A 16891-nucleotide genomic window follows, 5' to 3' on the forward strand; every position below is an offset into this window, starting at 1 on the left:
TTCAATATATGATTATGAAAGATTCATAGCTCTAGCCTTGATACGATTCAAAGTTGAATTCAACTCCTTCAATGGATTGATATAACATATTATGTCCATATATATTACCAGAAACACTTTTGATTATTCCGGAATACGTCCAATGCACAACTTTATGTAAGTTGTGCCCCTTCTAGAAGGTACATTCATACATACATAGAATTGAGAGTATTTCCCTAGAAACTTCACGATAGAGGAAGGTAAAAAGTTGGTATGAAAACTTGAATGGAATAAGTTTTTCAAGTAAATTTCATTGTTTCTGCAATATGGTCATAATTTATTCTTATAAAATTATATCAACACGTGTATGTGTAAATATTTTACCTTGCACAGTGAATTTATATATCGCTGATGTGTTTTAGTATGACAATACATAAATGTCACATTTTATAAGATGATTTCAGTATTCATTATAATCTTCAATTATATTATTTTACATTCTTAAACAATAAAATGTGTTTATAAACTCAAAATTTCCTCTAAGCTGGAAAATTATATATTTATACAGTTATTCAGTTAGTTAAAATTGTTATTTTGTATTAGAATAATTGCTTCATCTCATATACTTGAGCTCAACCAATCAAAATTTCGCAGTTTGTATTAATTAAAATCTTACAATATAACAATAAAAACCGGGATGACATGAAGGGGTTTCATTGTATTCCGATGATAAAACATGTGCCTTTTCAAATGGAAAAAATACCCTAAAAATAAAAGAGAGAAACCTCGCACACAAAAGCTTTTATTGTCTGACTGATCACAGACGATTTTGATTCGGTGCACCTAGTAGCGCTACCCGTCAAAGCGTCTCGGTTTTTCTCCACTTTTCCCATCCCCATCCACTTTTCCCCGCTGGAAAGGGAATACAATTTTTCCAGACATTTGAATTTGGGCGACCAGTCGAACGAAGGCGGGAAGGGGTGGACGTGAAGTTTGCAAAATGGATAGAGAGTGAGAGAAAAAGGGAGATCTCCATTCGCAGTATTAGGAGAACGTGTCAATCTATTTTTCATTTGGCGGACAGAGCGCACAGACTGGAAGTAACGAAACGACCGAGAGCGCATACATATGCACAAATGCAAGGTATGCACCGCATCCCAGAATAGGGATGAGTCTGCCTGTGGAAAAATGTTTCGTTTTAACGAGATGTCAATTTGAAAATTGAAGATTTTTTTAAAATGCACATACATACATACATAAATAGGTAACTATGTATGTACATAGAAACCGTAGGTACAAAAATAATTTTTATTTTTTGTATTTTTCTTTTTGAATTTACAATATGGACACGCTCATGTCGACGATGCTCAAATATTCCGTCCGCAAAAAGGGAAAAAAATAATATTTGCGGGGAAAAGGTGACGGCAATTCCGAGTCCCTCGAAACCTGGACTACTGTATTATTCACGTATTCAAAAAACGCATGGGTGGAGCTTTTTTGTTAAATAAAGCTAAAATACTGCTGATTTTACACATGGATACGTCATTTTTGTTGACCAATTTCATTATATAAAAATTACAATTAAAATATTCATATATGTACAAACATACATACATATATAAAACAAACAAAAAATCATAAAAATATTCAGCCTACGCAAAAACAAATTTTAAATAGTTAAAGCTTTTCTTGTGGTAAAATATATGTGGATTAAGTGTGTTACATAATTCTTAAGGGGAGAGGGGAAGCGGAGTGCAAATTTTCATGACAATTAAAGCATTTTATTTTACCGTCCGTATATAAAATCTTACTTAAAAAATTTCGTTGAATATAATATATTTATAAAAACTGTAGACATTTTTGAGCTTTTTTCCTATTATCGTATATATATACGCTAAAATTAAAATTAGACAACACTATCAATACTAACAACAAAAATAATGTGTATAAAATAGACAATGTTCACTGAATCAGTAGCTACATATGTATTCAAACATACCTAAGATGCATTGGGAACATAATTTATGAACAATAAAAAGCATCTAAAAATCTAAATAAAGGCCCACCCCCACACCACAAGAAGATGCGCATGCTAGGATTCTGTACTGACAGCATTTCTTCCGCACTTTTTCAGGGAGTGGGGGTGGGCTTTCAAAAATGGAACGCTTAATATACATATCACCAAATATCAAATATACTATTTAAATTATACTTTCGAGGCATTGCCGAAAATCCAAAAATCAACCCATTCAATTCGGAAAAAATAAAATCGCAAGCACCGCCACTGTGCACAGCCACGTAATACACAGCCGCGATAGTAAGATAGGCCGAGAGCGGGCTCCAGGGGCGTGCATTCCGTTATTATTCGGGCGGAGTTTGACGTTGACATGACACGTCCGACCGAAAGAACGCTTTAAATATTGACACCGGGGGAGTCCCGGTCCTCCACATTCTCAAACCACCCGCTGCGGCCCTGCACCACCTGTGGTACATGGCACACACACACACACACACATGCAAATCGGTCCACGTGAGCGCCCCTCGCGAAATATTCCCCGGGGAGTCACCCCCCGAGAATCCGTTATGAGTCTCGGAGACCCGCAAAACGCCACCACCGATTCTGCTTTGCGAATACCAATCTCCAAAAATAGCCGTAAATTCGAGTCCTTCGGGACCCCGGGGAGCCGTGTCGGGAACGGGCGAGGCTCTAAGCTCAGGTATGTTGACGTGAGCGTCGTGCAAATTTGAAACGTACACGTTTTGACACGTGAAGGAGAGGTTATGTCGCTCGAAACTCATTTTCAGACTTACTCTGTTCATTCTAATGATATTATATAAATACATACATGTACTATAATGGTCATGAATTTAACTGAAAATTTTATTTTAATTGTTTATCAACAACAGTCGTAGTATAATCGTTTTGCTTACATACATACATAGCAATAATACAGCACCAATTAAAATTTACGAAATTAAAACACGCAAGTAGGTGTATTTCTATACAGCGTCTTCTTCTGCTGTATACAGGTGAACTTTTTTCATATACATATACAGGTGAACTTTTTCACCTGTATCTCATATACAGGTGAACTTTTTTTATTTATTTTTTTATTCAATGGATCATGCACACTCGTCTTAACAGAGATTACTCCAATACGACGAGTATGCTATACAGATTAAGAATTATTATTAATTCTATAGAAGCTTCATAATTATTAATTATTTATATGTATATATATATATATATATATATATATATATATATATATATATATATATATACATGTATATATATATATATATATATATATATATATATATATATATATATATATATATATATATATATATATATATATATATATATGTATATATATATATTCTATGATCAAACATTGTACAGAGCAGTGATGTAGTGCTAAATAAAAAAGTACCAGGTCGGTGTTTAATTTTTACGACCCCCCCCCCCCTCTTATTTCGTTACTTAAAAAATATGTATCCTAATATTGGTAGTACAAATATTTATAAAAAATCAAATACTAATTAACTTGAAAAGTCAATTAAAGTGGTCTGAATAAGGCTTATTATTTTTTGCAATATAATATAATACGCAGTTCTGAGAATTTTGAGAAAGTGTCTATAATTTTTATAAGGGTTGTTGTTGGGCTGTTTTTAAAATATTTTCTGTACTCAAATGAGCATTTGAGTGAGGATACGGTTGTAGTCACCAAATGTTAAAACAAGAGTCTGCCCACAATATTTGGTATACAAAATTTTATATGAAATATGTATAAGCAAAAATATTTTTTAATTGTACTTGAAAAACAATTTTTATCGCAAAGTACCAGGGTGGGGACCTGGCTCAAAAATAAGTACCAGGGGGGCGACCTGGCCCGACTACACCACTGGTACAGAGTATTATACAAGGCAAATACAAACAACGATTAGTATCCACAGAGATATCTATGTACAAATTAGCAGCATTTATAAAAACTAGTAAAATTCGAGATGCTGAATAGCTCGTATTATTCGCGGGCGATATAGGGCACAAATACCAATTTTTTGGAACTGTTTCAATGAAATCAGATAATTGGAGTCACATCCAAAGTCTGACCAGCAGCACATGGCAGGGAGAGAACCCGTGAGCACAAAATTGAAAGCATTACATGCTAACCATTGATCTATGATGCAGAAATGATGTCATCATAAATACACTTACGTACGAGCATAGTTAAATAAATAATGAAACTAGTGAAAATACTATAATTCAAAAAGGCGATTCCTTCAAAAACATGTGTATAGCAATTACTATATAAAAAAATCTCAGTTATCTGGCACAATTAGCAGTTCATAGACCAGTCACAATTAAACTAAGGCAGATTAAACACTGATGACTAGATGTAGGACCGGAAGCGCGCCGTCTATTGTTCCATTATTGTAAATGCTTTGTAAAAAAGGTTCGGCAAACCTTTAACAATGCATTTACAACATGTGAACAATGAACAGCGCGCTCTGGGTCCGCTCTTTACTGATGAGACACACACGTTGATAATAATTTGAGACTGCAGAGGTGTGCAATTCATAAATTGCACTAAGATCATCTCAGGTAATTTAAAATCAACGTCGGGGACACGAGACCCCAACGCCTTCCGGCTAGTTACGGCCCTGCCTACACGGTGTAAATCAAACGAAACGACGTCGTATCAATATGGAGTTTTACGACACCCATCCGACCTCACACACAACTAGACCGAGTACACACGTCCACCGTAGGAACCGAACCTACCGAAATTTTCCAGAGGATTTTTCCTTGGATGTAGTAAATACAAACCGAGGACATATGTACACGTAGATAGAGATATGGGACATAAAACGTCCGGGTACGCGAGCGAGCGATCGCTCAATAAATTGCCCGAGTTTACGGTCCGGCGATAAAACGATATGTCTCTCGAGTGAATATTATTACGATAGTATTATTAGGCGAGAGGACGACTGTATAAAAATAATAAAAATAGTGAAAAAAAAGCGGATACGAATAGGTGGTGTGCAAGGGGTTACGTGAGTATGGTGGCGCGATGAGACGTCTTTACACACTATGCGAATGGCCTTTTTACGGCCACTCGTAAAATCTCCGCAAGGTACTTCTTCTCTATACTACGAGCGACTTACGATCTGGTGATCATCTTCAGCGATCGCGTGGGGTGCTCAACCTTTTTTTTACCGCCGCTTCGAGATGTTATATAGTCGGTTCGTGGCTGGGAGAGGGAGATCTGAGAGGGTTTGTTGTGCTCGCTCTCTCTCTCTCTCTCTCTCTCTGTGATCACCTGAACGTGTGTGCTTTCTTTTGGAGGTTTTTGAATATATCTCATGAACTGGAATTTGAGATCATCGCCGATATCATCCACTGCTGGACGAAGACCATTTCATTCTGCTGATTCATCTAAGCCCACACATGCTCCTTACACTTTATCAAATTCATCTCACTTTCAAGCACGTCTTTTGTTCACCTTTCGTTCATTTTTTCTAGACGCATTTCAATCTCTCCACTCTCTTTTTTATCTCAGCTAACCTAATCATTATATCACGAATGGTTTCTCTTGCAAAGTTCCATACTTTTTTCAGTGATTCGCGACACGTGTTTTTTTTAGATAGTCTTCTCTTGTCCCAATAATAAGATCGTACGAATTAACAATTATATAAGACACGCCCACTCACAGCTGGAGTCCACTTAGACATGCCGTACCGTACGACTCTGCGTGTCTACAACTTAAATGGTGACTCGCAAATCTAGCATTCTTCTCAATATATTTTGAACTGAAACAGTAATCTGGATACGGAACTGAAACAGGAATCTGGATCCGGAACTCAAACAGGAGTCAGGAATAATTTGTGAATTTTAAAAGACAAAAATATACTTTTTTTTTACACATATCTCATATACAAGAAGAAAGCAATAAAAATCATTGTCATATTCGATTTAAATGGGTCAAACTTAGTGAAGGTTGAATAGTCTCCGCTCCGTTAATCTACCAATCCCATAGAAGTAGAATGCATAGAATCGCTCTCAGCCTCCAAAAATGTTAACCAAAAAACAATGACCATTCTATGCATTCTACTTCCATGATCAATCCTTAGAATACAGAAGAATAAACCTCAAATAGTCCTATAATATAATTTTGTATGTGTAGCAAAAATGAGAATTCTAAAAATGATGAGAAAGCATTAAATGTATATAAAATCTTTCAAAGTTGAACTGTTAGACCTCTTCTGTGAAATGAAGAATAGATAACTGCACCAAAAACAAACTAAGATTTGACAAAACTTATTATAGAACAGCTGAGAATCCCATGATATGATATTTCAAATAAGACTTGGCATTGTTACTTCGACTTGAGTGGCGTTGCCAAATATCATACCCCGAATCAATCCACCAAACATGAGTAGTACATATTTATGCTTCAGATTAAAAACGGCATAAGTATGTATATAAAATCTAAGCAGGTTTTGCAACGACGTCTATACCCACGAACAGCTAACTCCACGAGCAATTGAATCCCGCCAACTTTGTCGGTTACACAGAATTTAAAAGCTATCGTCGAGAGCAGACAGACACGAAGCGAAGAGCTGGACAAATTTGCGTTGTGTCCACAGACGCGTTATCTCCGGGATGCTGTGGCTTATCTCGTTCAACGTATACGTCCATATATACGCATATACATACATACATTAATATACATTATTTCGGGTGTATGGGTGTTCGGCGAACAGTAGTTACAGTAGCTGTCGAGTTGACAGCGACGACACAACTCAAATATTTACCCGGGCATGAGTCGGTCGCCGTGCCGGGATTATTATGCCGTGTGACAAGGTGTTTTCAGACGATAACGACCCTGCCTGATAACGGACGATAACGATTTTATAATACGGTGTAACTTGGCCGCAAGGAATATTCGGTCGACGTGTGGACGAACCCTCCCTGGATTTTTCTTTTAATTTACAACTTTGCATATTCGTAGATGCGTATAGGAAAGCTATGCTGTTTGCCTATACATATGCACATATCGTGTAGGAGAAGGGGTGAAGCCGCATATTATGAAATTGAAACTGACCAATGTATACTCACGAGGCTTAGGACCACCCTTTTTATGAATATACTAATATACCATCCATAAAAAATGCAATGAATATGCTCTTATTTTTAAAATTTCGGCTGACATTATAATTAATAAAATATTTTCAATTACAGCTTATATCTATAGATAATTTCAGAACGAATATACTTTCATATATCGTAGTATTAAAATTCAAAACATTGAAACATTTCCAAATAATTTTATAGACTCAAAGCTAAAAAGTGAAGGAATTTTTTATCTAACGTCAATTTCACAAATACGTTCTTATTTTTGTTCATAAAACCAAACATTTGTTTGTAATTTTTTTTGTTTCTGTATGTATAATTAATAGGTTTCAATGTGTATATATGTATGTATGTATATTATTACAAAATTATTATAAATAAATAAATCGATTAATTACATACATAAATTGTAGTGCGACCGATTTTATATAGAAGTTCATTAAATCGTACAACATATTAGAAACGTAAAAGTCGACCATAAAAAGGTTGACTCTGCAACCATATAAAGACCTGATACGAATTCGAAACGTGTACTATGTAGTACTAAATTACCACTAAAAAGTATCAATTCCTACTAAAAACACACTACAGATACCCCAATTTGATGGCCACCGTTAAAAAGCGTTCAAAGTGACATTTCGAAATCTTCGAACGTAAAAACGCATCTGCCGCCCCTCCGTCCATATTATTTCACTTTCATCGACGGGAATTAATCGGGATAATCCCGGGACACGGCTCTGGTAGACGTGTATCATTTTCCCGGGATATCGCGGTGCGTTTTTAGTGTTTCCTTTCGTTTTTACGGTGCCGTCCCGGGGTCGTACACACGTATTACAGCGCGTTATCATTTAGTGTGGGGGGGCTTTTTATTTTATTTTTACGCCGAAAGTATCGCATAAAAAGATAGTAAACCACTATTTATAGTCGGAGTGAGCTGACGGCCAGCGAGCGTCAACCTTTTTCGCGACACACCGATTCTACGACCCTTTACGACGCTCGGAATTCGTAGCTATATCGGATTTCGATTAAGCTATTTATTTACGATGTCGCCGAGTTGTAAAGTTGTACAATTTAAATGACACTGTCGAATCGTAAAAATTAATATATTCACAATTATTATTATTGTAAAGCTGGGTTGATAGTTCAGCTTGAATATCATATTATAGTCGGTGAAAAGTCGTAAATGTTATCTACGACGAGAAGAAGAGTGCGTCGTTAAAATGTCAGCATAAAACTATTTTTTTTGTATTTCATATTATAATGATCTTTTACTTATTCAGTAAGTTTTAATTCATCGATGAAGTCTTCTTACAGTTGACTTACAGCTGGCGACTTTTTTAAAAATGTATTTTAAAACACAATGCAATACATATTTCATAGCACCTTTTAAAAGACAGTGAAATGGTTGTACATGTGAAAATATATCCTTAAACTCGATTTTATATAAGAATTTTCTTTTATGCTGAACAATGTAACAGTAAATTGCACATTTATACATACATACCTAACTACAAAAACTCGCTATTTTCTCTACTATAAAATAAATATCAATAACACTTTTCAAATTGTGATTAATATGCTGTTAACTAAAAGTTTTATTGTCATCAGATATGATTGCTGTCAAAGAACAGTTATTTTACTTTCAGTTAAAAAAATGTTGACAACATCTAACCTAACCAAAAGTGCAACAGTTTAAGTAAGCCCATGGCTCGCAAAAAAGCAGTGTAACGCGAACAAAATTGCCCCATCTCCGGACAGCACTGTGTTAAAAAGTCGAAGAACACGCCCTTGCGATTCCGTAGCGGCCAAGTTTTTTGTACCCCAATTTGGTTGCTTTTTTTCATTTCTTCGTACTTGGGTGGGTGGGAACATCCCTCAATGCACGCAGGGCGGTAGGAGGGCCACGGCCAGGGCTGGCATTATCTGCAATTACTCCTGAGGGCACCGTGTCAGGGCATCAGTGCCGCGTTTATTCGCCCATAAAACGGGCACATAAAAAAAGCCTCCCCGAACCGACACACTGTTCCCTTTTACCGCCCATCACTGTAAACATTTTATGTGCCTTTCAGCTGAACCGTATGCCAACTTAAAATTCCAGAATAAACCGGCAGGATTGCATTGACGGTACGTGCCTTATTGCCGATTTGCAATTTCGGCAGGGAAAAATATGCACTCTTGCACGGCAGAAATATGGAAATTTTTATTTGAAAATTTACTTTATCTCCAGTGCAAATTAGTCTGAAATTATTCAGAAGGATCTGTTTCAATACCGAAAAATTGTATATCTAAGAATTAAAATAAAAATACATATTCATGCAGTTCAAACCTGGCATTGCATTAAAAGTATAAAGTAAATACATATAATAAAAACGTATTCAATTATATTTTATCGATATCAATATGAAACCGTGTAAAATCATTTGAAGGAATTCGTATAGTTATTTTATATATGTATATGTATGTACATATATCAAAAATAGAGACGTGTCAAAATTGATGATGCGTTCAGTTCCCATTCATTTTATTTTCATTGAAAAATTTAATAGATTTTACTGTTATGTAACTACAAACTTATCTAAAATCATCAACAACAAACTGTTGAATCATATAATGCATCCATTAAATTAATTGATTGAATATTAAACGTTTAAACTAATCAATCCTTTACGACTACGTACATACATACATACATACATAGTATACCTTGAAGTACGTTGTGGTCGAAGACAACGTTCATTCACAAAGCCGCAAATGAGCTTTTTGTATAAATTGAAAGCACAAATTGAATTTATTCGTTAGCTCGAATTTAATTACGCCAAACGCAACCGGATCGTGAATCTGTCCGTTTGTCTCATTTGTTCCTCGAAAGTTTAACTTAACCCCTACAACCCTAACAAAAGCTTCGAAGCGTCTACGGACAGATACGTAAAATTGTCACGAAACGATGAGGAAAAAAATCACCTCTGCAATTATTTACACAATTTTGAAATGAGTCGACGTCTTATAAGTCAGAAGTTAAGGGTCGACGTCTACTTATTCCGGGTACTAGTACATGGGGTTGGGGGTTGTTCCTTTGGTATTTTAATATTGAAATGCCTCAACGTGGAGAGAGACAACCCGGAGTGTATGTACATGTATACGTACGCTGGTATGACACAATGTTGCCATAGACGCGAACGGGTGGAAAAGGGGGTGGTGGGAGGGCCTGTTTCCTCCCACTTTACCACCCTTCCACGTCCGAAACCCCCCACCTAGACCGGGTGCCTGAATAGTTTTGAGCAGGCATTCGCGGCAATAAAATGTATGGTACGCGAGACGAATCGGAAATTTCGTTATATGGAATCCGATGCGCTCTCACGGAATATTCGAACCGGGGGCGGACAGGGCTGACGGGAGACCGGGAGGAATCCAGGTAGGAAGGCCGAAATTCAACTGATTAGCAATATTTGATGTAAGTACTCAAATATTCGATAAACCGATTTTTGAACAAATTTGTAAATTATTTTTTTTTATATGAAAAATATCTAAATCATATTTGTTAGACAAGACAAATTATCCCTTTTTATCGGATTGCGGATATTAAAGAAACATTTTTATTTAAACATCACTATTTTTTACTTAGAAGTAATAAATATCTACAAAATCATAATAATAAACTTCTACAGTCTTTATAAGTGCAACATTTTCAATAAATGACACACAAATATTTTTAACCTGCAGCACTTTTTTTTACTACGACGCGACAGATTTTGGTTTTATTATTTTCACATAGCAATACTATGTACTTTGTAAAAATGACAATAAAACGTCCTGGTGACGTACAGCCAGTCCGCACTATTGCGCCAAAGTTATGCGAAAAATGTACAACACCGAAACTATTGTTAATTCCAATGATATTCAAAAAGCAAATGTACAAGACATTGGTGATAAATGGAACTTTGTAAAACAGCATTTGTCAGTTTATTTGTTTCTTGCACTGAAAGTATCTGTAGATTACAAATATAAAGCAAATGTTACACTACGATTAAATACATTTCGACCTTCAAATCTCAAAACTTCCCAAGGACAATTCCAAAATCGCACATCCAAACAAATTTACACAGAATCTAGAAGACATAAAGTTAATATCAAAGGATCTAGAGGGGGGGGGGGCATAGAAAAGGAGCGGTTTTTAATCAGGGAGTGCAGGGTCGCCGCAATTGTAAAAGGTGAGGAGATTAGGCGTCCGCAATAACAATAACGGCGGTGGGCGGGTTAGCAGTTAAAGCTCACGTGTGTGTGTTTGTGTGGGGGCCAAGGGGGCCTCGAGTTGTGCGGTTAAAAGTCGACGCGGTTCTTATTAGAACGGCGCTAATTAAAGCGCGCCCCGCGGCCGCGCCATTGTTGTATTGGACGAGCGGCCATTGTCTCTGCGGTTACAAACCCACACACACACACATTCGGGTAAAGGTACTCGTGCATGTTCGCAATGCGCATGGATTTGCGTGTAGAGATGGATTTTCGCATTAGGGATGAGAGTGGATCAAATCTAAACTGAGCTACTTTTAAATAAAATTATTTTAATATTAAAACGAACGGTAGAGAAAGGGTTAAGAAGTCATATATGTACATTTTAGTTTCGATTGAGAATTTTGTTGATGTAATTGTTTTGATTTGATGAATACTTTTTATGAATTTTTTTATTTTTTTATTTGAAGAATAATGTCAAAATGGTTGAATCCCACTGCTGCCACTAGTGTTACCATTTTTTTAGGATACTACACGCAATTCACCAAACAGCCTGTTTTTTTTAATTTAAAGAATTCTTTATATTGTTTATTCTTACAAACTTTGTATTAGCTCTTCATAAAACGTACAATTTGAAACTAAACTATATCTACTGTTATATTTTCTAAAATCTATGTTTTGCAAAAAAAATTGCATATTTCGTGCATATCATCGTCGAATTCTTCATTATTTTTTATTACCTTCACTCTGTTAGTTCCATGAAATTCCTGTGCGTCAAAAATTTGTGATCTGATTACAAACCACTTCCACTTTTTAAATCGTTTTGATATTATATAAACCGACATACGGCATAGCTAGCATTGAAGTAAGCTAATGTAATCGACATGAAGCTAAAGGAATTGACAAAGCCACTAACAATTACATACATATATCGTAATCTTGTGTCAGTTCGAGGGGATGACAGCTACATATATATATATACAAACGTGGCTTTTTACCGCCCCTTCACAACTCAAAAAGTGATAAAAGTTCCTTTTTTCACTATCATTTCATATAAACTTTATATTATTACGAATCGAATTCCATCAAAACGAATTCAATATATACAATAAGACTTGTCTACCTCAAAATCAAACGAGCAAAATCATTCATTCCTACACGCGCCCAACTGTCAAGTAACACGTCAAGCCACAATGATCAACACACACTATACGAAGCGAATCAATTTCAAGAAGGCACGTCCAACTAAATACACACTAAACGAAGCATTGTTCCGTTGTTCTTGCCGCCGTTAATGAACCGCGTTCCGAACAACAATCGCACATAATACACACACAAAGCCTCTTCGCTCGTTTTTTTTTAATTAATTCACAACGCCATTGATATACACCGCCAGATGACCGCGGTTACGGAGGGAGACAAGAAACGACTAGAGGGATACAGTACTAAAAGAAAACAAAACCGTTGTCTTCCAATATGTAAAATACATACACGCGGACAAAGCACAATGGGCAATATAGGGTTACCCACATTTAATTACGCGTCGCATCATTACCGGTCGGAGGAGTTAATTAAACCGGCTCTCAATGTGGGATATGTATTTTCAACCGGCTAGTGATTTTTTTTCTGTTATTATTAGGTATTATCGGGGACTGGTGAGGGGGGGGGGTGGTGGATTTTTAACCACCCGCCGATGACAGTATAGGGGGTGAGTTCTGGCAATTGGTGCCAAGTGGTGCCTGACTCTGCTTAGGTACGGAAGAAAACCGCCACGTGGGGTCGTCATATTTTCAGCTGAAACCGGAAGTCGATCGTACTAAGCATCCGTCATATCGTCGCTCGATTCGATATCTTCGATGGAGAATCTCACGAAATTTTAAAAAAATGTGAAAAGGGGTCGGTTCTTGAGATTTTTGAAGCAAGTTAACATAAAAATAATAAATGCTGACATAAAATAGGCTTGAATATAAGAAAATTGATTGAAGGAATCGACAAATTGATTTATTTTTATAAAAAATAATTTAAAAAAATACATAAAATTTTGTAAATTCACTTGAAGTTCCTACATATGTATGAATGTATAAATACTCATCTTTCCCAAATGTAGCTTAGTGGTTAGCGTATAGTGTATCAACTAAGGGGTAATATGTTCAATTCCGGTGTTGCTAGCCAGACCTTGGATATATCTGACTCCAGATCGATCGCTTCCTATCACAGTTTGCCAATTTATCTGATTTCATTGCTGAAACGGTTCTAAACAAATTGGAAACCTAAATCCTAAACCACCCGTAATGAAATCGTGGAAAATATAAATTTAAAAATATATGTACATATGTACGTAAATAAATTTAATATCTTCAGTTTGACTACAGAAATTATAAAAAAATAATATATCCAATATAAATCTGATAAAATAAAACTCAAATTTAGCACCGATGATTCTCATCAATATGAAAATGAAAAATGCAGAATGTGCTCATATGAATTACAATTTTTAAAGTCAAAATCATTCATATATATGTAAATACAACGACCGATATATGTAATTACATATGTACCGATGACCGTGACCCATTTTTACACACAATTATGTAAACACCGTTACACGATTACAGGATAGACCACTTAATAAAAAAACCTAGATTATTGCGCGACTCCCCTTCCTTCAATAGAATTAATAACAATTTAAATAATAATACACCTTCGAGCCGTACCGCCGCTGATTATGTTATAAGTCACGCGTCGTATCCTCGTTCCGGCGACCGATTTTTGCACGCAGAAAAAACTGCATTAGCTCGGCGTAACTTGCGTAAGTTACGCCAGACAAGGTCGCGCTCCTCTGACGGATCGCACATTGCCCATTTCCGGATTTTCGAGACAAGGGGCGCCACGATCGTAGGCTTTGCGTATTCAATTATTGTCGTGGAGTAATTATGCCACGCCATTGTATTTCGCTCTAGTCGGTCGCAGTACGTTAAACGGCGGTTTTGTGTCCCGTCGATGGAACGATGTCGTTTGGTGTTTGCATTCGAGTGTAGTTTGACCCGTGAAAATTGATTTTAGTACGTTCCGTGAGCGTCCGCTTGTTTACATCAGGCCGGAAAATTTAATCGATCGAGTAACTGACCACGTGCGCCGCCTGTCAATTAACCGTCGAAAATCGTCTGGTTCAAGATTTAAAGTGATGTTTGGCGAAATATTATAAACGATGTGACTAATAGATTTAAAAAATGCAATAAAAGTGTAAACTGATAGTTCCAATACATAGATACATACCTACATAAGTATTTAGCTAATTCCTTGTGACACGTTCAAGTGAAAAATTTGACACCTGTTGCCATTTTGTATGTAGCGCTTAGTGTGAGTAAAGTTATTGATTCAAATTTCACGAATAACTTGCCGAATTTCTCTGGCGAGTGAAAATTAGAAAGAAAGAAAAAAGTAACTAAAAACGGAATTGCTTTTGTTTGGAAGCCTAAATTATATACCCATGAAAGAGTATTCCAAATTGAAAGCTATCGATTTTGTACAGTAGATTTCGCACAGCAGCTATCGATGTTGCACAGTAGATTTTGAACAGCACACAACACTGATTTTTTTCCATAGACAAATCTACTAGTAATGTTAAAATATGAAAGTGGCGGAACTCCGATTTTCAGTTCCAAAAACTCTATTTCTGTTTGATATCATTCATAAATTGTTATCACTTCTTTTAATTCTTTAATCTTGAAGAAAAGTGGAGTTTTTCCAATTTCATATATAACGGCTCATATCTCGAATACTTACAGATTTTTTTTTCAAATTACAAGTATGACAAATGTACAGTCTGTAAAGGTATTGTTGAAACAAAAAAAAATTAATAAAGCAAAGAAATCACATAAAATATGCATGCAGCCAAAATTGATTAAAAAAATCCTATTAATTATGTATGAAGTGTAAATGCTTTATTTTTTTTACAATACGGTAGTACGGTTTAAAATCCGAAAAAAATATTTAATCAATCACAACACACTTGGCTCACTTTTACGTGTAAAATCTTTATAAAAAAAGTACAACGCGTATTTATTATAAATTATAGAAAGAGCGTTCTAGGAAAACGACCGGGCGTTCGCAGAATATCGACGCGAGTTCGCAGAACGCCTCACATCAGCGATAAGAAACCTTTTAACGTTTTTCCTAGTCACATAGTTCGACACAAGATGCATTCATGGGAACGTCGACAGCATTTTCGCACACACCGACCGAGCCTATAAAAGCCTACTTTCCTTATTTCATTTACCATTCAATGCACGCACCCGACGCTTAATGCGCTCGCTTCACATTAACAAAGCGAGATACGAGATTAAGATAGAAACATTTAATAAAAATAACGAATGCGAAAATATCATAACATACATACACACATACATATATAAAACATGACGCGAAAAAAATTGGATTCCACATCTGATTTAAGACCCGATAATGACACCTGAAGAACAATGCTTTTAAAGGCGGCAGCGAAAAGGCGTGATGATCATCAAAGATTACAAAATGTTGCAGAGAGCATTGCACGTCCATTTTTTTCCTGTTTTTTTTTTATATTTCATTTAAAATAACATATTTTATTTGTGCACGCGTTTACGCGTCAGTGGGGCATGTCAGGGCTAGCCTTTTTACTGCGCACGCACACTATAAAAACGCGATGACTGTTATTTTATTTTATTATACTCGCGTAAGTCAATGACTATGCTCGTAAAAGATAACTAATCAACACTGTGAAAGATGATGATGATGGCGATGAGAACCACCGCCGTTGCAAGGAACATACAAATGTACATACAGACAAGTTGCACTCAAACTTCAGTTGATTGTTACGACAACTAAAAAACTTTTCTTTTTAACACCAAAAATAGCTAAGACGACCATAACCGTGTTGAGTTACACACATCGTAAAAAGTATCAAAAAAGAATATCGAATTAGTGTAAAAAAATAAAACCAAATGCGTTCGGCGCCCCTGAAAGTGTGCGCGCTGCGCTGTTAATTGATGATCCGATGAAAAACTCGAGTGTGCATTTGCGATTTATCGTATCGTTTTCATTATAACATTATATTACATGCAAGTGAATAGAAAAATGCAATCATAATACAGTCGTAAGTATGCTGGGGAGGCATTATTTACAACTATAAAATATAATAATTACCCAGGTGAATACATAAAAAAGGTTAAGTGTTCATTCTTCTAAATATTCTCATAACATAACCGATGCGCAAACGTGCTTCGAATGTGAATGTTGATTTTTAATTGACGAGAAATTACGAGGACTCGGTCCTGAAACTTTAGTCGTGATAATCGACCATAGATATAAGAAGCGATTCGTTTGATTTATGAAACAGAAATAGTTACCCTGCATATGTTATGTAATATGGTTACATATATATATAGGGCGCCTGGAATACGACCGCAATTAAAAAGTATATTACTTTCATTCCTTGTCGTAAAAAAAATGCGTTAAGTCGGGATTTTATGCCGCACTTGAGGCTTTTTTTACGCGTAAGGAAAC

General features: G+C 36.0%; 1 protein-coding gene across 1 annotated transcript in view; it reads right to left on the reverse strand.

Annotated features, from left to right (window-relative positions):
• hth (Meis homeobox homothorax) overlaps nt 1-16891 on the reverse strand; it is a 473716-nt gene that overhangs the window by 281096 nt on the left and 175729 nt on the right. Inside the window, exon 8 of the mRNA XM_077443725.1 lies at nt 12094-12136. Within this exon, the coding sequence (XP_077299851.1) occupies nt 12094-12136 (43 nt within the window). The remainder of the gene's footprint in view (nt 1-12093; nt 12137-16891) is intronic.

The sequence above is a fragment of the Arctopsyche grandis genome, chromosome 13 (assembly GCF_051622035.1).
Source record: "Arctopsyche grandis isolate Sample6627 chromosome 13, ASM5162203v2, whole genome shotgun sequence".
Taxonomy (NCBI): Eukaryota; Metazoa; Arthropoda; class Insecta; order Trichoptera; family Hydropsychidae; genus Arctopsyche; species Arctopsyche grandis.